At 47.2% G+C, this 27,895-nt stretch overlaps 1 protein-coding gene across 2 annotated transcripts in view; it reads right to left on the reverse strand.

The window, feature by feature from the left end:
• Positions 1-2,978: 2,978 nt before the first annotated feature.
• Tango6 (transport and golgi organization 6 homolog) overlaps positions 2,979-27,895 on the reverse strand; it is a 176,682-nt gene continuing 151,765 nt past the window's right edge. Inside the window, exon 15 of one of the 2 annotated variants that reach the window (XM_085843607.1) lies at positions 2,979-6,948. In XM_085843607.1, the coding sequence (XP_085699733.1) occupies positions 6,772-6,948 (177 nt within the window). In that variant the 3' untranslated portion in view covers positions 2,979-6,771. The remainder of the gene's footprint in view (positions 6,949-27,895) is intronic. The other variant, XM_021169882.2, reaches the window with a different exon arrangement.

A 27,895-nucleotide genomic window follows, 5' to 3' on the forward strand; every position in this document is an offset into this window, starting at 1 on the left:
CAGAGGCAGGGATCAGCCATTAAAGGCCACCTTTACCCTTCACCCATATAGTGAGTTCGAGGCCACTCTGAACTCTAAGAGACTATGTCTCAGACAAACAAAACCAAACAATGACAATGTCTACCTCACAGGCCCAGTGTGAGTGATTTTGTGTCTGTTTGTTTGTTTTGTTTTCTGAGACAGGGCTTCTCTGTGTAGCCCTGGCTTTCCTGGAATTCACGCTGCAGACCAGGCTGGCCTCAAACTCAGAAATCCGACTGCCTCTGCCTCCCAAGTGCTGGGATTAAAGGCGTTCGTCACCACTGCCCAGCTGTGATTGTGTGTCAACTGCACACAAGACCATAAGAAACTCTATAGTGATCACGATGGTCATTGTGATTGCTACACAGATTAAGAGCCACAGCTGCCATCCCCACTGGGTAACAGGCTGAACCCTACACTGGGGAATGTGTGGAGTATGAACCTTTGTGTTTGTGTGTGTGCGTGTATGTGTGTGTACATATGTGTTGGGGGACAGAGGTTGATGTTTAATGTCTTCCTTTATTGCTCCATGGCCAGTCCTTGGCTCCTCAATACTCACATGAGCGTCAGGTGAAGCTGAGCACAGGGCAGGATGAACCCTGGAGAAGGTCAGCTGGCTAGACTAGTCTTATCAGGTGAGTGCTGGGCTCAACAGAGACCCAGCTCAATCTACAAGGTGGGGCCATCAAGGAAGTCTGGTCTTCACATGCACACACAAACATGTGCACTTGCATACATACATACATGTATATGTACATGTGTGTATGTGTGTGTAAAAGCTGAAGGAGCTACACACCTGTCTATCAGTGGCAGTCTTAGTGGAGGTATGACTGTGGAAATGTCTGTTATATATACATTTAAAGTTCTTTTTCCTCCTCTCCTCCTTCCTCCTCTTCTTCCTCCTCTTGGACAGTCTTCCTGTGTAGCCTTGGCTAGCCTGGGGCTCACTATACAGATCAGGCTGGTCTCCAATTTCGAGAAATCCATCTGCCTCAGTGGAGTCCTGGGATTAAAGGCATGTACCACCATGCCTGGCCCCATTACATTTATAATCCACACACCATATGCCCTCTGAGAGTGTACACAGAGGCAGCTAGGCACATCCTCCAACAAGGCTTTACCTACTGATCCTTCCTAAATAGTCCCAAGTAGAGATAAAATATTCAAACATTTGAATAGGAGGGCCATGCTTATTCAAACTGGGTCTGCGTGTGTAACATTTGAGTTTGCAATTCAAATTTATGATCAAGATATCTTTCTCTGTCTTTTTCCCTCCATTTCCATGTCTCCCCCACTAATGTCTGTCGCTCTATATGTGGTGTGTGTGTGTATGTGTGTGTGTACTGGGGATGGAACCCACACCTCATGCGTGCCAGGCAAGCTGTCTACCATTGAGCTGTACTCCCAGTGTGAAAGGTCTTCACTTCAGCGGAGAAGCAGCTCCCGCAGTATCCAGCAGTGGCCATGGAATGTCATGACGCATCTTCCAAGGTAGTAAACAGTGCCTTGGCCAGGACAGACAAGGCTCAGATCTAGTTGCCTTCCAGAGCAGGGATTCTGCAACCTAGCTGTCCAAAGTGAAGGAAACAACGAAACGGATTATGCTACTCTGTGGTCCTTGGAGACCACAGAGGGTCACCTCGGGGAGGGGCAGAAAGGAAGCTTAGGGGATCACCAAGCTACTGAGTCAGTAAGAGGTGCTGTGGGAGGGACCAGGGATGACCCTCAAATGCTAAGAGGGTACAGTCCCTCCCAGGGTCTGTGAGGGTCTGGCTTCCCTTTTCCCTTGCCAGTATGTGTGCAGAGCACAGTGTGAGCTGGCCAGCAGGCAAGAGGCTGCAGTACTGATTCAGCCAGAGCAGCCAGACTCATTCCCAGCCCCCAAGCAAAGAGGACACTGAGCTCCGAGCGAGCGGAGTGGTGCATGAAGTCAGAGGTGCGGCACTCTGCAGTGAGGCTGCACATGTGACTGCAGCACAAGCCAGCCTGCAGCAGGACACAGCCAGGCCCTTGAGGTCATGGCCGCTGCGGGGCTCAGGGAAAGCAGCCAGCCACTCAGTGAGGGAAAGGTGGCCAGCTCTCAACACCTATTCAGGACACAACTGCCATTTCTACTCTAGAAACCCTGGCTGTGGGAAAGTAGAGACTCGCTCTGCTCTGGTTTTAGCAGGTCAGTCAGATGGATCATCCTCCCAGCTTATTGTGCAAACAAATCAACTTTCCCACGGCACAGCCACCCTGCCAAACCCCTGGTGAGAGTTACAGGCAGATGGCAGCACTTCACTCAGGTGTCCTCTGAGCTGAAGGGACAGGAAGGACCCTGGTGGGAAGACCCTGGTGGGAAGACCCTGGTGGGAGGACCCTGGTGGGAGGACTCTGGTGGGAGGACCCTGGTGGGAAGACCCTGGTGGGAGGACCCTGGTGGGAGGACCCTGGTGGGAGGACTCTGGTGGGAAGACCCTGGTGGGAGGACCCTGGTGGGAACACCCTGGTGGGAGGACCCTGGTGGGAAGACCCTGGTGGGAGGACCCACGCAGATGCACACACTTGGTGTCCTCTTTCTGTTGTTGGAGGAGCAACTGAAGCCACACTGCCCGGAGATGGGGGGTGGGATAGAGAGGGATCTGCCTGCTGCTTTCTTGTGCTTGAGGAGAAAATAGAAAAAGGACTGTGTGTGGTTATATTTATTTTCAATTTTACAACACATACCACATTAGCTTCATAGCACTTTCCAGAAACAAGCGAGAAAGAAGTGGCTTCAGGGAGCAATCGGTCTGTGGCTGCCTTTGTTCAGTGAACACCCGCCCTGGCACCCGCTCCTGCCCCCTCCACCACTCTCCTCTTACTCTGTCTGGACCCCAGCTCTTCTTCAAGCCTCCTCTCCTTCTGGGGCTTTGTGCCTGCTCGTCCCTTTCCCAGAGATCTTCTTCTCTGTGGTCAGCCCTCCATCCCTCCCTCCTGCCCTCCCTCCCTCTCTCTGGCTTGCCCAGCTTCCAGCTTCCCAGCCAGGCCACCATGTCCCAACTCCAGAAGCTCTTACCACTCGCCAACCTCACTTCTAACTCATTCTTCCTGCAACTTTAACAGAAAATGTCTTTTTTGTTTGTTTGGTTTTTTTTTTGTTTGTTTGTTTGTTTTTGTTTTTCGAGGCAGGATTTCTCTGTGAAGCCCTGGCTGTCCTGGAACTCACTCTGTAGACCAGGCTGGCCTCGAACTCAGGAATCCGCCTGCCTCTGCCTCCCAAGTGCTGGGATTAAAGGCATGCGCCACCACCTCCCGGCAACAGAAAATGTCTCATTACATTCACTTACTGGGGAGGGGTGTTCTTGCCATGGTGTGTGTGGATGCCAGAGGCCAACCTGAGGGAATCGGGCCTTTCCTCCTATCATGGAGATCCTGGGATTTGAACTCATGTTCTCAGGCTTGCCAGTGACAGATGTGGGATAGAAGGACTAATAGGGGAAGCAGAAGAGGACTGCCTCTTGAGAAAGGACAGACAGAGGTGGGACAGAGAGCTCGGCCACTCAGGATCCATCATGCAAGCCAGCAGGGCTCTTCCGGCCACGTGTCAGCTTTGGGGTTCATGCCATTTGTTTGTTTTCAGGGCTGGTGATTGCGTGTAGGGCCTCATGTAGGCTGAGCAACGCTGCTACCTCGCATAGAGGTAGGTATGGGGTAGCAACGCTACTACCTCGCATAGAGGTAGGTATGAGGTAGGACTCCTGTCCTCTCAGAGTTTCCATGAACTCACTGCAGCCCAGGCAGGCCTTGAGCTTAACACCCTCCTGCCTCAGCTCCCCAGTAGCTGGGATTACAGGTCTGTGTCACCAGGCCCAGATGGAATTCTGGACCCTTTAAGTTACGTTTGTGCTTTTCCTATCCCATTAGTCTCGTTCCTTAGAGCTTTTCATTCAGAAACACATGAGTAAATTTACAGTAAAAATTATAACCAAGACAGGTCTCCTGTTGCCCAGGTTAGCTATGTAGCTGAGGATGGCTCCAAATTTATGATCCTTTTGCCTTTTTATCCAGAGTGCTGGGATTACAGGTCTACACTACGGTGTCCGATTTTTGAGGTACTGGGGATTGAATCCAACGCTGTGTGTGTGTTAGGCAAGCATCCCACCAGCTCAGTGACATCTTCAGCCCCTAGGATTTCTTTTTTTTTTTTCCAGATAGAATCCCATACTGAGATCCAAGCTGTCTTAGAACTCACTATACAGCCCATATTTGACTTTGAACTCACTAAACCCTCCTGTCGCAGCCCCGTGAGTGCCATGGTCATAAGTGTTAACTACCATGCCTGACTTAGAAGAGTTATCTGACAGTTTTTAATAATTTGGTCATGCTTACAAGGGTGTCACTAAATCATCTTCCCTTTGAATTTGATAATGAAGTCCGGAAGAAAAAATTACTCTCTCAAATTGAGAACACCAAAAATTAATAAAATCAAATACTCTAGTCCTTTGATAGTAGTTCAAACTAAGAGTCCATTTATACAGAGAGATAAAGAGACTAAGGCTGGGAGGGGCAGGCGTGTTTAGATGGAGAAGATCCTAAAGTCATCAGTGTACACCTTCAGGCAAACTGGCCTAAACGCCGTGGACAGTACTCGGACTGCGAAGCAGGCTGTATCTTTTAAAATATATTATATATAATTTTAAAATTACTTTTAATTACGTGTGTGTGTGTGTGTGTGTGTGTGTGTGTGTGTGTGTATTTATGTACATGTGAGTGCTGGTACTCTTAAGAAGCCAGAGGTGTCAATCGGCTGGATCCAGAGCCACGGGCCATTGTGAGTATCTCATGTGGGCTGGGAATCAAGCTTGGGTCCTCGGCAAGATCAGTGTGTACTCTACTGCTGAGCCATCTCTCCAGCCTTAGGTTGGATGTATTCTAAAGGCTAAGAAACACTCGCTTAAGCAGCTCCAACCCTGACTTTATAGGCACTCACTCTTGATTTGAAAAATATAAACTAATACTGCTACCCTAGCTGAATAGAAATATTCCTTCAAAACATTCAAGCTCTGTGTAGCCCTGGCTGTCCTGGAACTCACTCTGTAGGTCAGGCTGGCCTCGAACTCAGAAGTCCACCTGTCTCTGCCTCATGAGTGCTGGGATCAGAGGTATGTGCCGCCATGGACGGCAGCCTTGTTAGATCCTTTGCTTGATACACTGCCTGTGGTTTGTATCAGTGATTGGCACCTTTCTGGGGATGCCTATCGGGAAGGCCAAGCTGAGAAGGCTGTGTAATCTGGCTTGCTCCCAACAGACAAGAACACCTGAATGTCACACCATAGTCACCTGCACTGTCATAGTTCTGCTTCCTTTAGATCAGGAAAGTGGAGATAAAGTCCCGAGATAGAGTCCTATACTTATCTCTGTGATGCTGGGGATCGATGAACACCGCATTCATCTTACAAAGGCGTAGGCTACAGAGCGGCTTATCTGAAGCAGCCAGTTGCTTCCTTTTCCTTTTCGTTCCACGTGGACGAAGTTGCACACACACTGTGCCTGTGTATAGATGTTCATGTATGCGTATGTTCATGTGGGCTCAAGAGTTGAACAGACACTGTACGAGAGCGTGTGAGTGTGTGTAGGCCAAAGGTCAACGTTGGGTGCTGTTTCCCAGGAAACAGCTATCCTTTTTTTTTTTTTAAGAAAGAGAAAGGGATGGGGGTGGGGTCTCTTGGTGGCTGAGAACTCACAGAGTAATTAACTAGACTGGCTGGCCTGTGAGCCTCCAGGATGCACCTGTCCCTGCACACACACACTCACCCCGGCTCCCTAGGCCTGCAGGCACATGCCACCTCAAGCAGTGTTTTTACCTGGATGCAGAGGATGGAGTACAGGTCCTCAGGTTTGCATGATAAGTACTTCAGGGACTAAGGTATCTCCGTATCTCCCCAGTCTCCATCTTCTTCTTCTTCTTCTTTTTCTTTTTTAACCTTTTCTTGTCTTTTGCAATGAAAACACCAAAATACATAAATCCAAGAGCGGATGAACACAGTGCTAAATCTGAAGTTGTTTCAGTGAGCTGGTGACAGGCCACTCCTGTGCCACATAAGCCCTGCCTGCCTTTGTCAGACCACTCCACTGTCTCAGCATCACCCTGAGAGGTGCAGAAGACTGAATGGCAGCTCAAGTAAAAACAGAAGGAGCAATAAGAAGAAAAAAGGCCCCCGAGGACAGACAGGGCTTACTCTTCCTCTTCTGTAAGTCAACCAGCAGCGACAGCATTCACGTTGGCTGATCATTCCAGCCAAGGTAATTTTATTCTTTTATTCTCTCGTATTGTGTAGTTTAAGCAGCAATGCTTCCTTCCCCTCCCCACAGCTGCACACCCAGATGATAGCTCTGCCTGTCCCTCATCACAGGCAGAATCATCTCACTATGACAGAATATCAAGATGGGACCAGGGGGGTGGGGCGGCTTCTCCAGCCGGAAGAAAACGCTCCACAGTGATATACAGGTCTCCTCTAAAGGCTCAGGACAATGAAGGGTGTGGTTAGATGGGATTCACCCTTCTCACTGCACATGCTTTGGGCCAGATGCCGAGTGACCAAGTGGATGCTCTAGAGAGGTAGCCCTGAACACCCAAGTGGTGCCAGCACCGTACAGCTACCTTCAAGTTATAGCAGACCTGAGGTCTGCACCGAGGAGGCGGTGGAGACACCTGCTGGGAGGTGTGTGGCCACTGCTTTGGCTGCTTGGTTTCCCCTGCCTTCTTCCATGTTCTGTGAACCAGGTCTATGGCAGGACCACGATCTTCTTCTCCAGCTTCTGGGGCGGGAACAGGAAGTTCCTCATGATCTCATCGAGCTCCTCCAAGGCCAGCTGGGCATGCAGCTTGGCGACGTCATCAGGTTCCAAGCGCACCACGTGCTTCAGCAAGTGATAGAGATCCTTGAGGACTTCGCTCAGCACCTGGATGGAGAGATGGCGTCATGAGCACATGTCTACTGGGAAGCAGTCTCTGGCGTCCTTGTAAGATAATGCAGGGACCTTCCAACCTGGAGCATGGAGCTGGCTGTGCCCCACATAAGATTCCTTTGTGGTTTCTGCCTGCAACACCTTACTATGATTTTTAAGGCTGTGCCTCATTATTTCCAGACCCTAGTATAGCTCCTAGACCCTCCCCCTTCAGTCAAAAGATAGCAGAGGCCTCAGGACAAAGGCAGCCAAGAGATGTGGGCACAGATGGCTGCCTGCATTTTCCTCAGGGCCTCTGTGTGTCTGTATAAGCACACATATAGGAGTCAGTGCTCCCTCTGCAATGTGGAGCCTGATGTAGAACTAAGGCCAAAGGCCTGATGGCGACAGCCTTTACCAGTGACCCAGCTTACCATCTCCTGGTCTTCTGGGGTACAGATTGACCTCAAACGTGGGGTCCCCATACCTCACTCTTTGGAGGGAGAGAGATATGTTTGGTTCTAGTTTAAGATTTTTGTTAAGGCTGGTTATAGTGGCACAGACCTTTAATCCCAGCACTCAGAAGACAGATCTCTGAGTTCGAGGCCAGCCTGGTCTCTACTGTAAATCCCAGAACAGTCAAGGCTACACTTAGAACCCACCCTGGAAAGAATTACAGGAAAGCAGGACGGAGTAGACAAGCCCATGAGAGTGTAAAACAGAACCAGACTCAGCATGGTGGCACCTGCTTCTGATTCCACTCCTCCTGGAAGGTAGCAGCAGAAGGGTCAGCAGTTCAAAGCTGGCCTCAGCTACAATAGAGGAGTCAGTGCCAGCCTGGGCTATGAGACCCTGTCTCAAACTAGAGCAAAACAAACAACAATAAAACAAGTAAAAACCAAACCAAAACAAAACAAAACATTTGAGGCCCCAAGGGCAGAAGACAGAGGGCAGATTATACTTTGGGTAGAGTGAATTGCAGAAATGACCAGAAACAGTGGGCGGCAAACACATGGTCTGGCCCAGACTCATGCAGGCATCTCAGTCCCACACAACCCTGCGTGCTGGCTGCTTGGTGTCCTGGACTTGCTATGAGAAATTAGAAGCCCTCTAGCTTGTGAGGTTTTTGGTCATCATGGCACTGGGGATGAGTAAGGCAAGGTAAGGAACAGGGTTCCCCTAAAAGACCCGGGCCCTTCCTGCCCACACCTGGCCTCCCTGTGCTGCCTGAACTCTGGCTCTGTGGATCTTTCTCTAAGCAGAGCTCCTTGCCAGGGCTCCACCTCTGCACACGCTTTCTGCCACAAGGCTATTTCATGCCCTGCTTATCCTATACACAGGGCCAAGATACCACTTCCGAGGGCTTTTCTCTCTAACACCTATCCTCAAATTCTGTTTGTAGCCCCTATCACAATTATAATTTAAGTATTTCTTGTGATTTTGTCTTTTTATTTAGATTGGGAATTGATATTATATAATTTAAAATGTTTTCCTCGTTGGGCAGTGGTGGCGCATGCCTTTAATCCCAGCACTTGGGAGGCAGAGGCAGGCGGATTTCTGAGTTCGAGGCCAGCCTGGTCTACAGAGTGAGTTCCAGGACAGCCAGGACTACACAGAGAAACCCTGTCTTGAAACAAACAAACAAACAAACCAAAACCAAAACCAAACAAAAAATGTTTTCCTCATTAGATCACAGGTACTACCGATGCCAAGTGTGTCTTGCTTTCTTCTACAGAGGGCCAGGACTTCACAAAACTGGCATCTGACAGATGCTCTAACACATCCATGATGGGATGAAGGCACACATGCCACTCCTGACCAGCCTCATGACTCTAAGAACATCTACCAAACAGTGCCAGACAGCCAGTCTAGTCCCCCAAGCCCATGCGCCTGCTTTAATGACCTACAATTGAACTATTAAAACTACTAATAATTGTTACTGGATTTATGACTTGTAAATGACATCTAGTGAAACGATGGAGCAGGAGTGTGAGCAGAGGAGATGCACGCCGTCTCTCACAAGTGATCTTTGACTGTGTTAATTATGCGCCATCAACACAAGACTCTGGTAGACTTACAGCGAGTGGGAGAATAATTCCAGCCAGAAGCAGGTCCAGGTGTCTGTTATTCCTACAACTGAGTAAATAGACCTACTGACAGCCTGGAGAGTTCCAGTTTTCCATTCCAGCTAGAACCTGTGCCCACCACACAAGAAAGTAATGGCTGTCTCAGAAAGACAGACGGTCAGGGAGCTCTATGTGACACCCTCTCCCACTCACCCACTTCTTTGTTTTAGTGAAACATTTACCTAAAGACAGCTACACAGAATGAAGCAGGCCATCCTGTCGTCCTTGCTGCCCCGGCTGGCCAGCCCGATGGAGGTGCAGGCTGACAGCAGGCGGGCGAGTAAGGACACAGTTGTGCTCGCTTTTGCATGTTCTTCCAGTTTTCAATGACGGAAAGGCACATGCACGTGCACGATGAGGGGGATACACACTGTAATTCTGGCGATTCTGTGTATAGAGGTAAATACTCTTCTATTTGCATTTCAGATTGACACTGCATGGAGTAAAGATGAGCTGTAAAAAGCATGTAATTATTTCACACGTCAGTTTCTCCTTAGAGCAACCTCAATGGCAATCAGCAACCACCTGGACAAGTAAATGGAGATTCTGGGGGAGAAAGGGAAGCTGCATCTGATTATAATGAATGCCACACACACACACCCCTTTTTTTTTTTTTTTTTTTGAGACAGGGTTTCTCTGTGTAGCCCTGGCTGTTCTGGAACTTGAACTTGCTCTATAGACCAGGTTGGCCTTGAACATACAGAGATCTGCCCCCTCTGCCTCCCAAGTGCTGAGATTAAAGGCATGTGCCACCACTGCCTGGCCCCTCTTTTTTAAAAAAAAAATTATTTTTTTGTTTTTGTTTTTGGAGACAGAGTTCCTCTGTGTAGCTCTGGCTGTCCTGGAACTCACTCTGTAGACCTGGCTGGCCTCAAACTCAGAAATCCGCCTGTCTCTGCCTCCCGAGTGCTGGGATTAAAGGCGTGTGCCACCATGCCTGGCTTTAAAAATGTTTTTAAGGATGCATTTATTCTATGTGTATGCGTGCTTTGTTTGCATGGACATCTGTACATCCCGTGCATCCTAGTACTGGACTTATGGACAGTTGTGAGCTGCTATGTGAGTGCTAGGAATTGAACTTGGGTCCTCTACAAGGACAGCATATGCTCAACTGCTGGACTGTCTCTCTGCCCCCACCCCCTCCCTATTAGTGGGGGCCTTGTGTTTTGGTTTTGCATGGGAACACAGGTCTCACACAGTAGTTCTGCCATGCCTGTTCCTTTTCTAAGTGTTGCTCCATTAAGTCCTGAGCCCGTGAGCCAAGCTTGCTAAGATGCTGTACATGTCTTGGACTTTCTCAAGGAGCTGTTAGACACACCAGGAGTAAGACGGGCATCCTGCCCTGACTAGCTCTGCCCACACTCTGCTAACTGGTCTTCATCTTTTTAGGCAGAGTGAAAATGAGATGATGCCAGAAAGAGGATGACTGCACAGCTCCTGTCCATAGTTACCACTCACTCTGATCATTATGAAGGGCCTACGTGGTACCCAGGCCATGTACTAGGCTAAAGAGATGGATAGTCCATGAGCCAGCCTCTAGCAGCCAAAGCCCAGAGAAGGAGGAGGCACAGGCTATACAGTGAGGTCTCTACTGAGAGGTAAATGGTGTGCCTGATTATCAGGATCAAAGGAGAACACCTGCCTTGGAGGTGGGAGGGAGACAAGCTACAACATTCTGCTGGTGAAAGGAGTGTCACTGTGACACGGATTGGGTGGTACCAGGGAATGGCTTTGGGATCCATTAGCAAGTCCCTCGACCTTTAGCCACTTGAGATAAAGTCGTCCCTAAGCAAAAGCATTTTAAAATGTTACATTTATAATAAAAACTATATTTATTTATTTAGTATGTCTATATGTATGTGAATGCACATGTGCCATGACTCACACATGTGTAAGTCTTCTTCTTATGCCTTGTGGGTCCCAGGAATTGAACTCAGGTCCTCGGGTTTGGCAGCGAGTGCCTTCACCCACTGAACTATCTTGCTGTCCTTGGCTTCCAACTCTCTAGGCAGCCAAGGGTGACTGTGGCTCTTCCCTGCCTCCTTCCAGAGGCTGAGAGTACAGTGCATACCACCTGGTCAGGTTTCAGCCATGCAGGGAGTGAACCCAGGGCCAGGCAAGCGCTCTGCCATCTGAGCTACGTTCAGAGCCCTGCAAGACTTCTTTCTCCTGGAGACACCCACCACTCAAAGAAAGCCAGCTTTACCTCTTTAAATGAGGCGGTTCTCAGGTATTCTGCTCTTCCTGGGATGGGGTAGGAATCTCTCCTGGGCACTGTTGTGTCTTAAATAACAGTCATGCTCGTGCCAACACATGGCATCCTGGAGGTGTGCTGGCTGAGCTCCTGTCATCAGGCTCTGGGCATTTTTTTTTTTTTTTTTGTGAGTGTTAAGCAAAGCCTTCTTCTTAATTAACACCCCACCCCCACCCCCTGTGCCAATCTCCAATCCTCCTCTATATCATGGGACTTCCTCTGAACTCCCCAAGGATCAAAGCCTCCTGTCAGCCAAGGATTGTCACCAAATCCTAAGGATCAGGGGCTGAATACAAGAAAAGTTCAAAGGTAAAGTTATTCACAGGACCCTCTGAGGTGGGCAGGATACAAGCAATCCTGTGGGGGGAACCTCTCATTAAGACTTCAACACCCTGCCATCTACACACACACACACCACACACACACATACACCACACACACACACACACACACACACACATACCCCATCTATAACCCCAACACCTGCCATCTACACACACATACATACAACACATACCCCATAATCTATACATACACACACACACCACCCCAGTCAAGCCCCAAAACTGCAGGGAGAGGAAAGGGGCATGGGTAGTGTGTGCTTGCGGGGAGGGAGGTGCCTCCTCTCATTCAGAAGGGCTCAGAGCAGCAGGTGGCTGCCAAAAGCACTGGACAGGAGAAGCCCTTTGTGGTTTCAGGGGAGTTTCCTTTTTGGAGTTGGAATCTCACATGGACATTGGACCTAATGCTAACCATGTCCTCTACACTGAGGTGTGCACACCTCTGCCTAGCCCCTAGGTCAGGAGACTTAAAGCAGCACCAGCTTCCTTGTGTGAAACCTCCCTGGAAGGCTGGAGCTGAGGTGCCTCACCAGCAGACAGGGGCAACTGTGTACCACACACAGCCATTTTCCCACCCGTCCTGTTCACCAGCTTGGGGGTTTCAGCAACAAGGGCAATGTTTGGGGTTGGCGTGGCTGAGACGCAGAAGGCTTAGTAAACAGAACATGTGAGCAGAAGTGCCTTGGGCACACAGGTGCACTTTCAAATGGAAAAGCAGAAAAACAGCCGAGGACTCTTTCCGGACGCTCAGAACATTCCTGCAAAGCTGTGTCTTTGAGTTAAGATCAAAAGAAGAAATAAATGGCAGGTATTCTTCTTGTTAGATCCTAAATATGTTTATTTATTTGGTTATAAAAGCCACATAACCATAAGTCAGAATATTTGGAAACTACAGGGAGGAAGAAAGAAAATCTCTAGCCAGACCTACCTTTCTAACACACACAGAGACATTTTTGTTATTTGAGACAGAGTCTTGACATGTTAGCTCTGGTTAGCCTGGCACTTGTTATGTAGGCCAGGCTGGCCTTGAACTCTTTAAGACGTGCTTACTCTGACTTCCCAGTGTTAGGATAAAAGGTGTGTGTGTGCCACCATTCCCATCAAGATGAACACACACACACACACTATAAATATATGATTTATTTACTCTGACTTCCCAGTGTTAGGATAAAAGGTGTGTGTGTGCCACCATTCCCATCAAGATGAACACACACACACACTATAAATATATGATTTATTTATTTATTTATTTATTTATTTATTTAGATTTATTTATTATATGTAAGTACACTGTAGCTGTCTTCAGACACTCCAGAAGAGGGCGCCAGATCTCGTTACGGATGGTTGTGAGCCACCATGTGGTTGCTGGGATTTGAACTCTGGACCTTCGGAAGAGCAGTCGGGTGCTCTTACCCACTGAGCCATCTCACCAGCCCTTTTTTTGTTTTTTGAGACAGGGTTTCTCTGTGTAGCCCTGGCTGTCCTGGAACTCACTTTGTAGACCAGGCTGGCCTCGAACTCAGAAATCCGCCTGCTTCTACCTCCCGAGTGCTGGGATTAAAGGCGTGCGCCACCACGCCCGGCTCTATATGATTTATTTTAATGTACATACAATTTATTTGTATGGGTATTTTGTCTCATGTGTGGCTGTGCACCCCATGTGGGCAAATCCTTAGAAACTAGAATCCCTGGAACTGAAGCTTCAGACAGAGAGCTGTGAGCTGCCATGTGAGTGATAAGAATTGAACTTGGGTCCTATGGAAGGACAGCCAGTTCTCGTAACCCCCGAGTCATCTCTCAAGCCCTTGCTTTAATTTTATAAAAAATGATTTCAAACATAAGGGAGAAGCAGAAAAACAAGATGTTATTTTTTTCTTACATATGTAGTGTGTATATCATGTGAAGTCTGAGAGGAACTCTGTGGGGAGCTCAGAGGAGAGACGGCAGTAGGGGTATGAATCAAGAAAGATCACGGAGGCTGGAGGATTGCCATGAAAGTGATTAAGAGCAGGACAGCTTTGGTAGAGGACTGGGATCGATTCCCAGCACCCACCTGGTGCCTCACAACCAACTGTCACACCATCAGTTCTAGAACATGTAACTCCCTCCTCTGTGGTGCACAGACATACATGAAGCAAAGCATTCATACATAGAGAGTCGGAGGCCAATGTGGGTGATAGCAGGCACTCTCTAAAAAAACAAACAAAAAGATTTTTTTCTTTTGTGTGTAGCATGTTTCCTGTGTGTGCACATACATGTGGCGGTCAGAGGACAACCGTGTGTGAAATTCATCAGGAGTTGCTCCCCTTTATGTGCAGCCAGAGCTTGGAGATCACCAAACTGGCTAGGCTGCCTGGCCAGGAAGGCCCGAGGACTGCCTGTCTCCACCTTCCTAGATCAGGGATTACGGCCATACACACTGCACCCGGCTTTTCTGGTGCAGGTTCTGGTGGTTGAACTCAGGCATTTACCTACTGGGCTATAGCTCCAGCCCAAGGGGAAAAAAATTTAAAAAGCAAAACAAAACAACCAAGTTTCTTTCTTTACTCTTTATGTCTATGTCTGTGCACCTGCATGCGTTTGTTTATATGCTCCATGTGTGTGCAGGTGGCCTTGAAAGCCACACAGGTATTGTGGTCTGGTTTGTTTTGTTTTGTTTTGAGACACTGCCCCTCTCTGTAGTGCTGGAAGTAGCTATGTAGATCAGCCTGGCCTCGAATTCATAGAGATGAGCCTTTGCCTCCCAAGTGCTAGGATTAAAGGCATGTGCCAACATGCCAGACATAAATGTGTATTTTAAGCAATTTATGTTTATCCTATGGTAGATATGGGTATTTTCAAGACCCTACATGTGCACGTGTACCAAGTATGTGCCGTGTTCTCATGGAGGCCAGAAGAAGGTGTTGAATTCCCTAGAACTGGAGTTATAGGTGGTTGTGAGCCTGCACACTGGTGCTGAGAACCAAACCCAGCTCCTCCACAAGAACAGCAACTGCTGTTAACTACTGAGCCATCTTACTAGCCTCTACACAGAAAACTCTTTTGAAAATCCATACAAATTCTTTTTGGGGGTGCGGGGGGAGTAGCTTTGAGTCAGAGTTTCTCTGTGTAGCTTTGGCTGTCTGGACTTGCTCTGTAGACCAGGCTGGAATTTTGTTTGTTTGTTTGTTTGTTTGTTTGTTTTTTCGAGACAGGGTTTCTCTGTATAGCCCTGGCTGTCCTGGAACTCACTTTGTAGACCAGGTTGGCCTCGAACTCAGAAATCCGCCTGCCTCTGCCTCCTGAGTGCTGGGATTAAAGATGTGTGCCACCATGTCCGGAGGAAAATTTTTTATTTTATTATTTTATGTGTGCAAATGTTTTTGCCTGCATGTATGTATCTGGTGCCAATAGAGGTCAGAAGAGGGTATCAGATCCCCTGGGACTGGAGTTACAGATGGTTGTAAGCTGCTGTGTGTGTTCTGAGACCCTGATGGAACAAGTGCTCTTACAATTGAATTAAGCCTCTGATCCCTTAAAAAACTTTTAAAGAGTAATGTCGATGAGGTAGCTCAGCAAATAAAGTCACTTACTGCCGAGCCTGGAAACCTGAATTTGACCCCTTGGGGTCCACATCTAGGAGAGATGATTCCCATATATTTATACTATCCTCTACCTTCTGCATGTGAGCCATGGCATCCTACACTAAATAAATAGACAAGACTACGTCATCATAAAAGGAAAGCCACGAACATCACCTCCAGTTTTTCTAGGGCCCTACAGCTAGTAAAGAAGGAGGCCAGACCCAATGGCATGGACTTTGGAGATGTGACTCTATTAAATATATGCACTCACTACTGCATCTCCAAATGGTTATCTTTCTTATTACTACAAAGAAGTATACAGAAAGCCAATCTGCTGCCACCCTTACAAGTCTATTGTAGGCTCTAGCAGATGGAATGCATGTGAGAATATTTTGCTTTCTTAAACAAATATCTATATATCTATATCTCAAGGATCCTTATTATTACTGCCACTTTGAGAAATCTGGCTTGCTATCAGGGGCTAAGGGCAAAGACACGGCTCTCAAGACAAAGAATAGAGAGAAGCCCCAAATATGAGCAGGCAGAAAAGGAAGGGGTGTGGGAGCAGGGCAGGGGTGAGTAAGTTGGGAACATGGCTTATTTTGTATATATTTGCTTTTTGTAATTTTGGGGGGACGGAGTAGTTCCAGATAAAGTTTCTCTGTGTAGCCTTGGCTATCCTGGAATTCACTCTGTAGACCAGGCTGCCCACCTTGTCTCCCAAGTGCTGAGAATGAAGGTGTGTGCCACCACCACTAGCTTGCTTTTTGTAATAAAAGATCATTTGTTTATTTCCCACTAAGGCTTTATTTGGAGAAAAGAACAAAATGGTGTCACTGCTTGCCACACCTTGATGGCTGGTTACTGCTACACACACACACACACACACACACACACACACACACACACACACACGTTAATTGTTTATATTTATTTATTTGGCATGTATGTCCACATGTGGATATATATGCCACAGTAGAGACTCTCTTTCCTATCATGTAGGATCCAGGGCTCAGACTCACAGTGCTGGGTGGCACAGTGGCAAGTGCTTTTTTGTGCCTTTGCCCTCTGAGTTATCTCAATGTCCCCTTACTCCCTTAGATTAAAAAAAAAAGATTTATTTTGTTTTTAATTATATGTGTGTTGGTCTGTACATGAGCGTTAGGCCTGCTGCCACGGTGAGAAGTGTCAGACCCCTTGAGGCTGGATATGCAGGCAGTTGTAAGCTGTCCAATCTGGGTGCTGGGAATTGAACCTGGGTCCTCTGCATGAGATAATACATGTGCTTAACTACTGAGCCATCTCTCCAGACCCTACATTTTATTCATTTATTTACTAATTATTATCATTATTATTATTGTTTTGGTTTTTTGAGATCAGGTCTCTTATGTAACTCTGGCTATTGTGTAACTCTGTAGACCAAGTTGGCCTTGAATTCACAGAGATTCCCCCCATCAGTGCTGGGACTAAAGGTGTGTACTACCATGCCCAGCTCATTTATTTATTTATCATTGTATGTAAATAATGTGTATGTGCGTGCATAGAGGTAAGAGGATACCTTTGTGGATTGGTTCTGTCCACCTTTAGGTGGGGTCTGGGGACCAGACTCAGGGTACCTACCATTCATGCTTAGTAAATACCCTTACTTTCCGAGCCATCCCATCAGCCAAAGTTAATGTTATAAAACACATAATCTGAACACTCACTTAGGAGGCAGAGGCAGGCGGATCTCTGTGCATTTAAAACCAGCCTAGTCGACAGAGAGTTCCAGGACAGCCAAGACTACACAGAGAACCCCTGACTCAAAAGAAAACAAACAAGGTAAAACAAAAAGGCAGATAGGAAATTTGAAGGACCACAACTAATAATAACTCATAAAGAACAATTCTGTCTAAATCATCACTAAAATGTGTGAGTAAAAAGAACAACAAGGAACAAGAGGAACAATGAGGTTTCAGGTGGAAGAGAGCTTTACATTTCACCTAATATGTTCAATTCAACAGACAGACACAGAATTTCTGTAGTATAAAACAGCTACAGCGAGTTGTGCACCTTAGGAAACCTTCAGTGCAGTGTAGGGGCCAGTGTGGGTCAGGTGGTAATGGCATGTGTGTCACACTGCAACATCTGATGGTGCTACTGTGCAGCACTGAGGGCACTGGGGGGAATTCTGCCGGGCCAGCAAACAGGTCTGGGCTCCAAGCCTACAAGGCAGGCAGCCTCTCCACCATAATGAGAAGGGGGTGGTTGGGGGAGCCAAATGGAGGTGGTTGCTGGCCCAGCTACTTTACTGATAAAATCTAAAGCTTCACTTTGAGAGGTCTAGGAAAAAGAAATTAGGGCTGACTCCAACAGCAAGGCCACTTGCAGATTTTGAGACACTGCATCTCGAGTGCAGGGAAGTCAGCAGAGAGGCAGGAGTCCTGCCACCTAAGGGATTCTATCCACACCTGGTGGCTCACTAAAGCCCAAGCTGCCGTTATTACTAACTGAAGGTTACTGAGCCTTTCAGAGGGCATTTATTTATTTATTTTCAAATTATTTCTATTAGACTTAGAGACAAGCGTTACCTTGACCCCTCCTGGATTGTGCCTAGCTGTACAATGGGGAAAGAATCCCAAGTGTGAACTGTAGATGGGGTGGAAGAGGAGGGGAGTATTGTACATGAGTTTCCCTGGAGAACAAGGGAGAAGCTAACTGGCCGATTGCTAAAAAACCTTCCAGGGATATAGGTAGGTGAGGCAGTGCAGGGACAGAGACCAAAGTGGCTGCTGGCTTTAAGCTCCTGGTAGAAATGATGGCTCAGGGTCCTAAACAAAAGACAGAGAGCAGAAGTCCCCAGGTCTAATGTGTGTGCTTCCAGGCTAGCTCTTGCTGAGGCACTCCACCCAAGGTTTCAGAGGCCACAGGGCTTGCAGCCCTCTGTGGCAGGGACAGGATCCACGGCCACCACCGCAGTAGGAATAGTGCAGCCTCTTTCAGAATGTCTTTAAATAGCAACCCGAGGAAGACAGCAGCTTCCCTGCACCTCCACAGGCACCGAAATAGAACAAAGGCAGCAGGGAGAATGGCCAGAGCTTGTACAAAGGTGGCGGTGGCTGCAGCTGCTGCGAGACTGGCAGCATCTCAGAGATCCATGACAAATTCACCCTTCAAAGGGCACTAGCTGCCACACCTGGAGACAGGCTTTATTGCTTCCAACCCCCGGGATCTCTATGCAGACACCTGCCAAGGGTGGAGGTCCTGTTTCCTTCCTTCCCCGAAAGCTTTCTGCTAGACAGCCAAGGGGCAGGAAACGGATCCCTGTTGCCATTTATTGGTGGTTCTACACTGGTCACAGGGCTGAGCCCTTTCCACCAGTTTTACCACTGAATCCTGTGACACAGGGATTATCGATCCCAGTTTACAGAACTGGGACTGGGGTTTAGAGGTTTATTATTCAAACAGGTAACTGCCAAGTTTGACGACTCTACAAACCCTGCCTTTAAAGGTGCCCGTTACTAGGAAATCTGTTCTGCAGGAAGGACTTGTCCCTCTCCTGCACTGCCAACCTTGCTTATTTGGATGGTACCTGGTTAGTAGGGCATAGTGGGAGCTGACTGGGTAGGGTCTGATTCCAGGAAGTGCCAGTTTGCTTTGGGACACCCTGAATCATTATAATCTTTTTTTTTTAAGATTTATTTATTTATTATATGTAAGTACACTGTAGCTGTCCTCAGACACTCCAGAAGAGGGTGCCAGATCTCGTTACGGATGGTTGTGAGCCACCATGTGGTTGCTGGGATTCGAACTCTGGACCTTCGGAAGAGCAGTCGGGTGCTCTTACCCACTGAGCCATCTCACCAGCCCGAATCATTATAATCTTAGCTTGCTCAAACAGCCTGGGTGTCCCTGGAGTTAGCCAGGTCTTTGCAGGGAGAGAAAGTGCTGGTTGTAGACCCTAGGTCATCTGCCTAGTGGAACTCAGTGCTGCAATGACCCAGGAAGAAAAGGCTGCAGAGCTTGACCAAAGGCTGAAGAGAACCAGATGTATGAATAGACAGATGAGGCTAGGGTCTGTATTGTTTGCTAATACACATGGAGTGTGAAACATGTTAGAGATTATAACCCCATCCCTCACCACAGAGGGTGGACACACTGCCCCCAAGGGATACTGTCTAAGTAGCTAGTGACCCCCCTCCCCCACACACTTATTCTACTGATGCAAATGAAAAGCCTCAGTATTATTTAGTGGTATAGGGGGACATACCTTGTGCATGGTAGGCAAGCCATAGCCGTGGCCTCTATGAAACATTTTATTTCAGTTTTGTCTGTTTATTTTACATGTGTGCCTGTTTTGTCTGCATGGATGTCTGTGCATCGCATACATGACTGGTGCTGGTGGAGGTCAGAAGAGAGTGTCAGACTTCCTGGAACTGGAGCTACTGATGGCTGCCAGCTGCCAATTGAGTGCTGGGAACTGAACCCAGGTCCTCTGGAAGAACAACAAGTGCTCTTTGCTGAACCATCTCTCCAACTACTCCCTGAACCCCCATGAAAAACTTTTTTTTTTTTTGGTTTTTTCGAGACAGGGTTTCTCTGTGTAGCCCTGGCTGTCCTGGAACTCACTCTGTAGACCAGGCTGGCCTCGAACTCAGAAATCTGCCTGTCTCTGCCTCCCAAGTGCTGGGATTAAAACTGCCCGGATGAAAAACTTTTAAAATATCTGGAACTTGCCAGATTCCTAAGAATCAGATTCTTAAAGTTTGGGACTTATGACTTTAAACATTTTAACACTTCTTATACTTTGTAGGTGACTCTGACGACTTAAAAACAATGATGTATCAACAAGAAATTCAACTTGTGTGTGTGTGTGTGTGTGTGTGTGTGAGAGAGAGAGAGAGAGAGAGTCGGAGAGAGAGAGAGAGAGAGAGTCGGAGGTCACCTTTGGGGACCTTCCTCTAGCATACAGTTTGTTGAGACAGGGTCTCTCACTGATCACTCATTTCTGCAAGCTGGCTGCTCTTGTGACCTGCCTGTCTCTGCCACTGCTCTTCTGTGGGTGCTGGGGTGTGAATTCAGATGCCCTTGATCTTGTAGCAAGCACTCACCCCCCAAGCAACATCCCAGCCCCCAGAATCAATAACCTAACACAAGTAAGGACAGGCAGCACAGGACATCCGCAAAACAAAACAAAACAAAACAACAAAAGACCTAAAAAAGCTGACAGGAGCCTTAGTAGGGATCTGCCATTATTTCAAAAGTGAAAGTGTTAAGTAGCTGCCCAAGATGCAGCTAAGTGTCAATGACAAGGCAAAGAGACTTGGACTATATTTCTTGGAATTTTCTTAATTATGAACAAAGAAGTTTTCTTTTTCCAGAACAGAAAATAACTCTTACATGTACATTTGTACTGTATCTCCCAGGCCAGTGAGATGGCTATGCCATCTCTGCAACCTGAGTTGGGTCCCCTAGAACCTACGTAAAAGCTGGACTTGGGAGCATGCATTACTTTCTCAGCACAGGGAGAGCCTTCCCCAGAACTCCCCACCCTACCAGCTAGCCTACAGCGTGAGGCTCAGTTGAGACAAAAAGAAAAACCTGCCTCAACACGGTGGCAGGCTTCCGTTTCCTCATTCCAGTGACACAATATCCCCTAACTCAGGAGAACTGGAGACCAGAAGAAAGCCCAGTGGTGAAGCAAAGGGGTCCTGGGAAGCCATGTTTGTCTGAACACATCTCTAACAGTTCACATGTTTCTCCAGTACAGCCTCAGGCTTGGTCTAGTAAACCCTTCTGGAAGAGCAGAGCTGGCCCCTCACGTCTACCTCTGCTGGCTGCGTGACCTGAGCATCGAGACATCAGTGTGCTGTGCCCCAGCGTCCCCTGTGGATAGGTTGGGAGCCTACTTGTCACAGAGTCGCTATGAGGATTTAGGACCTAGAGAGTTTTGAGGTCTACAATTAGTCACTAGTGAGTGTTAGCAATGTTCAGTGCAGAAGCTTGGAGGGTGTGGGCTTCCCCAGGACCACACTGCCTGAGCACACAAACCACAGGGCAATGAACAGTGAGCAACAAGAAAACTTACAGCGTCTATTTATTCTGTGTGGAGGAGACACTGACCACAGTGCCTGTGGTGAGGTCAGAGAACAACGACCAACAAGGACCTGGTCCTCTCCTTCAGATGTTGGTCTGCTGGATCAAATGCAGGCTGTCAGTCTTGCAGCAAATGTTTTGCCCACTGAGCCACCTACCTCCCCAGCCCTCAAACTAAGGAGCTGGAGATGACCTTCAACTCCTGCTCTTTAAAAACTGTTATTTACTTAAAGATTTTATCTCAGCTGGGTGGTGGCGGCGCACGCCTTTAATCCCAGCACTGGGGAGGCAGAGGCAGGCGGATTTCTGGTTCGAGGCCAGTCTGGTCTACAGAGTGAGTTCCAGGACAGCCAGGGCTACACAGAGAAACCCTGTCTCGAAAAACCAACCCCCCCCCCCAAAGATTTTATTTCTAGTATGACTATCTCACCAGTAAATGCACTGAGTAAATGTACTGTGCTATGTAGAGTGCCCTTAGAGGTTAGGAGAGGCTGTTGGATCTCATAGGCCTGGAGTAACAGACAGCCGTGAGCCTCCATGTGGGTGCTGGGAACTGAACCTAGATCCTTTGGAAGAGCAGACAGTGCTCTTAACCACTGTGCCATCTCCAGCCCCTCACCAGCCCCTTCTCTCTTTTTCTCTCTTTCCATATAGGGTTTCTCTGTGTAGCCTCGGTTTTTCTGCAACTCCCTCTGTAGACCAGGATGGCCTCTAAACTCACCGAGTTCCACCTGACTGTATCTTGAGTGCCACAGCCTGGCTAGCCTCCTCATTTCTCATACTTGTCTTAATTTTTGTTGAAGATGAACCTTAAATTCTATTAGGCTACCTTTTGTGAATGATGTCTACCAGAGTTTACTGGGTTGTCTTGAGTCTATAACAGATGATTAACTTCTTAAATTTTTTCACATTCATTATCATCCTGTAGAGCTTAACCTGTTAACCTCATAGACATCCTTATCAACTGGCACTACTGGGAAGTCTAATTCACCGTGTATGGAAGCAACCAGCATCGTGAGTTAACTTCCCACTGACAATCACCAGGGCCAGAGTCATCACTTTTGTCCTTATGCACAATTGAGGAAATCGGCACCAGAACACCCACAGAAGATGTAGGTGCAGCTAGGCCCTGGGCTGCCTCCCACCCCACTTCCTAGGTTTGTCCCACCTTGCCCAGTCTCCCCAGTATCAAACTGGTGTCATCTCACACCACCCCAAGACAAGTGTACTCAGGATTTCTCCTTTTCAGAGGAAGGGATATAGAGGAATGGTTGCCACCCAGACACCTGTCACAGCAGTGTAATTACTTTCGTAGAGAGAAAAGTCCCAAGACTCTCCCTGGCCTGGCAACCCGGAAGGGGTTTGGTCTCCTGTGCTTTCTCTCTGCTCCCTGATATTTCTCATCTTCTCTGTGATGGGAAGTTGCTAAATGCAAAATCTAGGGCTGGGTTTTTGGCAAGAGATGGCGGGACACGAGGAAGGACAAAGGCAACCTGCCTGTTTCCTGTCTGTGCTCTCTGAAGACTTGTTGACAGGTCCTGGAGGGCTCCTGGGCCCAACGCCAGCCCAAACACCCTCCAACAGCTCCTCTGTCCTTCTCCTGGGTAGACAGGAACTGTGGTGGGAGAGGTGACCTGGTCTGGATTCCTTTTGGATATTATGGATTCACAGATCCCAAATAGCCTTTATCTGGTCATGATCTGTAGAATAAATATCCAGGAAACTACCTTTCCGGGTCTTTCCGATGACAGGGACACAGAAGACCGAGACTGTGTCCTGAAGCTACAGTGCTCCACCACTGGACGGTTGGGGAACAGTTAACCTATCTTCCTTGCCTTAGTCTCTTCATCTTAACAACAGGCACATGAAACTACCCCTAAACCAAAGAGTTACAAAGACAGAATGGGCCAATTCAGGGATAGCACGCAGACATCAGTGCTGTTACATAATAAACGCTCAACAGACCGTGCTCAAAGTCTTTTGGGGAGTTTTCATACACATGTAGTTTTTTTTTAGGAGGAAACTACTATGCATATCGAGAGAGAATGTTTTGATTTGTTTGGAATTTACCAAAAGCACTTTACCACTTTACCCTTTGGAAACTCAAGCTATGGCATGTCACTCGTGGTTCCTCTGATACCTGAGTCCGTCTGTATCTGTAGCTACCCCACTCATGGAGATTCTACATGCAAGAGCAACTGAATAATGCGTCTTTTTTGTTTGTTTTTCAAGATAGGGTTTCTCTGGGTAGCCCTGGCTGTCCTGGAACTCACTCTGTAGACCAGGTTGGCCTCGAACTCAGAAATCTGCCTGCCTCTACCTCATAAGTGCTGGGATTAAAGGCGTGCGCCACCACGCCTGGCAATGATGCATGTCTTATTCGGAGTTAGCACCCTGTTCTTCCTTCTCTGTATTGAGGTTGGGTCATTGCAGTGGCTCAGAAACACACCTGTTGCAGGAAAACCAAAAAAAAAAAACCCTGTCTCGGAAAACCAAAAAAAAAAAAAAAAAAGAAAAGAAAGAAAAGAAAAGAAAAGAAACACACCTGCTGTGTAAGCAGCTATCCCTTCAACTTAGCAGAATGTAGGCAATACTATAAAAAGGGGTCATAACAATATATGTCCTAATAAAAACTCATTGGTCTGATCTAGACAAGGTTGATAGAATGGATTTTTGCAAACCTGATTCTGGATATGTATTTGTGTGTACATTCATGTATGTGTGTGTGTGTGTGTGTGTGTGTGTGTGTGTGAATGTAGTGTAGAGGTACAGAGGTCAGAGGACAATCTTGGTAAAGGTCCTTGCCTTCTGTTTGTTTGAAACAGGAGTCTCTTGATTTTCTGCTAAGTATGCAGGTGTCTAACCCATGAACTTTTGCCCCCTATGTGCCTGTAGGAGCACGGAGATTCCAAATACATGTCTGCGTATTCCACCACCTAGGCAGGGTTTCCCTCTGGGTGTCCTGGAACTTGCTCTGTAGACAATGCTGACCTCAAACTCACAGAGATCTACCTGCCTCCGCTTTCTGAGTGCTGGGATTAAAGCATACATGGCCCTTGCCCAGCTTGGGTCTGAGGATTCTTGCCCACTAAGCCATGTCCTCGGTCCCAAGCCTTGGTCCTCTTTTGTATACTGACTCACCTTAATAATGTTACCTAAGGTACCCTGGGTAACATAACAGATCTTGATGATGTCACTAAGGTGCCCTCGATAACATGACAAATCTTGTTCCCGATGAACAAGTAAATTAAACACAGGGAGAGAGGGAAGAAGCTGGCTTTCACTAGCATTTGGCAATGCAGGTTGCCAGAGACACCAGGAAACCAGTACTGCTGCTTCCTGGCATTAGCTTTGGAAAACTCTGGAAAACCCACAAGCCCTTCCTCCATTCATAAAATGAGACGTCTGGATTCTTATGATGGCTAACACAAACTGAATCTCTAGGGCTTTCCAAACTTATTTGACCTTACTTCAAAGGAGAAACTCACGAGTTACTATGCCAATGGACATCTTTGTGGTATATACACTAAGTATCTCAAAGATCTTTTCTACTTCTTATATCCAAAAATTTTGGAGCTTTAAATATATAAGTAAACCCTATCTCAAAAAACCAAAAAAAATAAAAAATAAAAAATAAATAAAAGTATATATATATATAAGTAAGAGAGTCTTTTCGGTCCTTTTAGACAAGGATGAGAAGGATGAGGAAAAGGCCTTCTACAGACACTGAGGTATCCAGAAGTCAAAGCCAGGCCTCCCACATGTGGGTCTGTGTAATGGGGATGTAGGGGACAGGAACAGAGAAGTTTCAGTGTTAGGTCTTACAAGCTGTCACGTATGTCAGTCACTAGAAGAGGCTGAAGTGTCCGTAACTTAGCGGCTGCAGCGAGGTGCCAAAGCCTCATCTTCCCAGTGTCATATGCATCTGTCATTGTTGAGGAGTGAAGGGCACATATTCACCTCTCACAGATGACCAACGCCGAGACTGAACCCAATTTCATACAGATTGTGAATCCCATCCCCAACTTAGCTCATGGAAGCTGGGGATGGCCCTACAATCTTAGTTGGAACATCGAGTCTCTTATTTGTGATGTTTGCCTTTGGAGCCAGAACAGGACTCTGAGTGTTGGGTGCTCTCAGTACTGTATGCTGCACAGTGAGTCACGGGCAGCAGTGATGCCACCTCCCTCAGAAGAGCTGGATTGCAGGGAAAGGGCATGGAGCCCACATGCAAGAAGAGTAGACAGGAGGCTCAGTGGTCAAGAGGACTAGCTGAACTTGCAGAGGACCCAAGTTCGATTCCAAGTACCTACCTCACTACATGGTAGCTCATGACCATCTACTCTAGTTCCGGGGGATCTGATCCCTTCTCCTCTAATCTCTGTGGGCACCAAAATGCACAGATACAGATTCAGGTAGAACACCCCACACATAAAATGATTAAAAAAAAAAAGAAAAGCTCAAGTCTCTTTACTTTAGCTAGATCATACTAGGTGTCTATTATTATTTTTTTTTAATTAGGTATTTTCTTCATTTACATTTCAAGTCCCCCATACTCCCCCCACACACACACACACTTCTTGGCCTTGGCGTTCCCCTGTACTGGGGCATATAAAGTTTGCACGACCAATGAATGGGCCTCTCTTTCCACTGATGGCCGGCCGACTAGGCCATCTTCTGATGCATATGCAGCTAGGGACAGGAGCTCCGGGGTGTACTGGTTAGTTCATATTGTTGTTCCACCTATAGGGTTGCAGATCCCTTTAGCTCCTTGGGTACTTTCTCTAGCTCCTCCATTGGGGGCCCTATGATCCATCCAATAGCTGACTGTGAGCATCCACTTCTGTGTTTGCTAGGCCCCCGGCATAGTCTCACAAGAGACAGCTATATCAGGGTCCTGTCAGCAAAATCTTGCTAGTATATGCAATGGTGTCAGCGTTTGGAGGCTGATTATGGGATGGATCCCTGGATATGGCAATCTCTAGATGGTCCATCCTTTCGTCTCAGCTCCAAACTTTGTCTCTAACTCCTTCCATGGGTGTTTTGTTCCCAGTTCTAAGAAGGGGCAAGGTGTTCACACTTTGGTCTTCATTCTTCTTGAGTTTCATGTGTTTCACAAATTGTATCTTATATCTTAGGTATTCTAAGTATCTGGGCTAAAATCCACCTATCAGTGAGTACATATCATTTGAGTTCTTTTGTGATTGGGTTACCTCACTCAGGATGATGCCCTCCAGGTCCATCCATTTGCCTAGAAATTTCATAAATTCATTCTGTTTAATAGCTGAGTAGTACTCCATTGTGTAAATGTACCACATTTTCTGTATCCATTCCTCTGTTGAGGAGCATCGGTTCTTTCCAGCTTCTGGATATTATAAATAAGGCTGCTATGAACACAGTGGAGCATGCGTCCTTCTTACCGGTTGGAACATTTCTGGATATATGCCCAGGAGAGGTATTGCGGGATCCTCCGGTAGTACTATGTCCAATTTTCTGAGGAATTGCCAGACTGACTTCCAGAGTGGTTGTACAAGCTTGCAATCCCACCAACAATGGAGGAGTGTTCCTCTTTCTCCACATCCTCGCCAGCATCTGCTGTCACCTGAATTTTTGATCTTAGCCATTCTGACTGGTGTGAGGTGGAATCTCAGTGTTGTTTTGATTTGCATTTCCCTGATGATTAAGGATGTTGAACATTTTTTCAGGTGCTTCTCAGCCATTCGGTATTCCTCAGGTGAGAATTATTTGTCTAGCTCTGAGCCCCATTTTTTAATGGGGTTATTTGATTTTCTGGAGTCCATCTTCTAGAGTTCTTTATATATATTGGATATTAGTCCCCTATGGTGTCTATTATTTTACTCCAAACAAATTCTGAGTTTAGTTAAGCCCACCTTTCATACCTCCTGAAAGTAAAATGCACCTGTCCCTCTTGAAATGACAATAAAGTGGTACTATATAGAACAAAAAGAACTAGCGTGGGAACAACAGTCAGAGGAGATCTCCAGGTGGATGAATCTTGGCATCGTGGCTCTGGTTTTCTCAGGATAGCCTACCTGGACTTGGTGCTGTGTAGAGTCACTAATAGCATCCTGCTCACTTTCACATAGCCTAGTTTGGAAGATTACCTAATTAATTAATTAATGAAGATGGGCATGGTAGTACACGCCTGCAGTCCCTCAGCACTTGGGAAGTGGAAGCAGGAGGACCAGAAAGTCAAGGTTCTCCTCAGCTACACAGCAACCGCAGCCCGGAAGGGGCTGTACCTTGTGATGGTGAACGCGCTCTGCTCTGCTCTGTGACTGGACCGCGGTGATGGTCGCATGCTTTGTGACTTCAGTACAGTGATGAGTTCCACATTTTAAAAGAGTGAATTTTATGATATATGACTTATATGGATTTAAGAAATTGTAGGAGACAGCATACAGTCACATGACCTCTTTTCTGTGTCTGCCGCATGGCCTTCTAGGAGCCTGTCCTCACCTGGCTCGTCCCTGCCTGGCCTTTTTCCAGCTTGCCAGCTTTCCTTGGGTTGTGTCTGTCCTTGGCCTGGCACCGTTCCTCTCCTGACACCGTTTTGTCCTGTTCTCTCAGGCTCCTGGCTCA

Source organism: Mus caroli, unplaced genomic scaffold (genome assembly GCF_978045245.1).
Source record: "Mus caroli unplaced genomic scaffold, Mus_caroli_1 scaffold_10, whole genome shotgun sequence".
Taxonomy (NCBI): domain Eukaryota; kingdom Metazoa; phylum Chordata; class Mammalia; order Rodentia; family Muridae; genus Mus; species Mus caroli.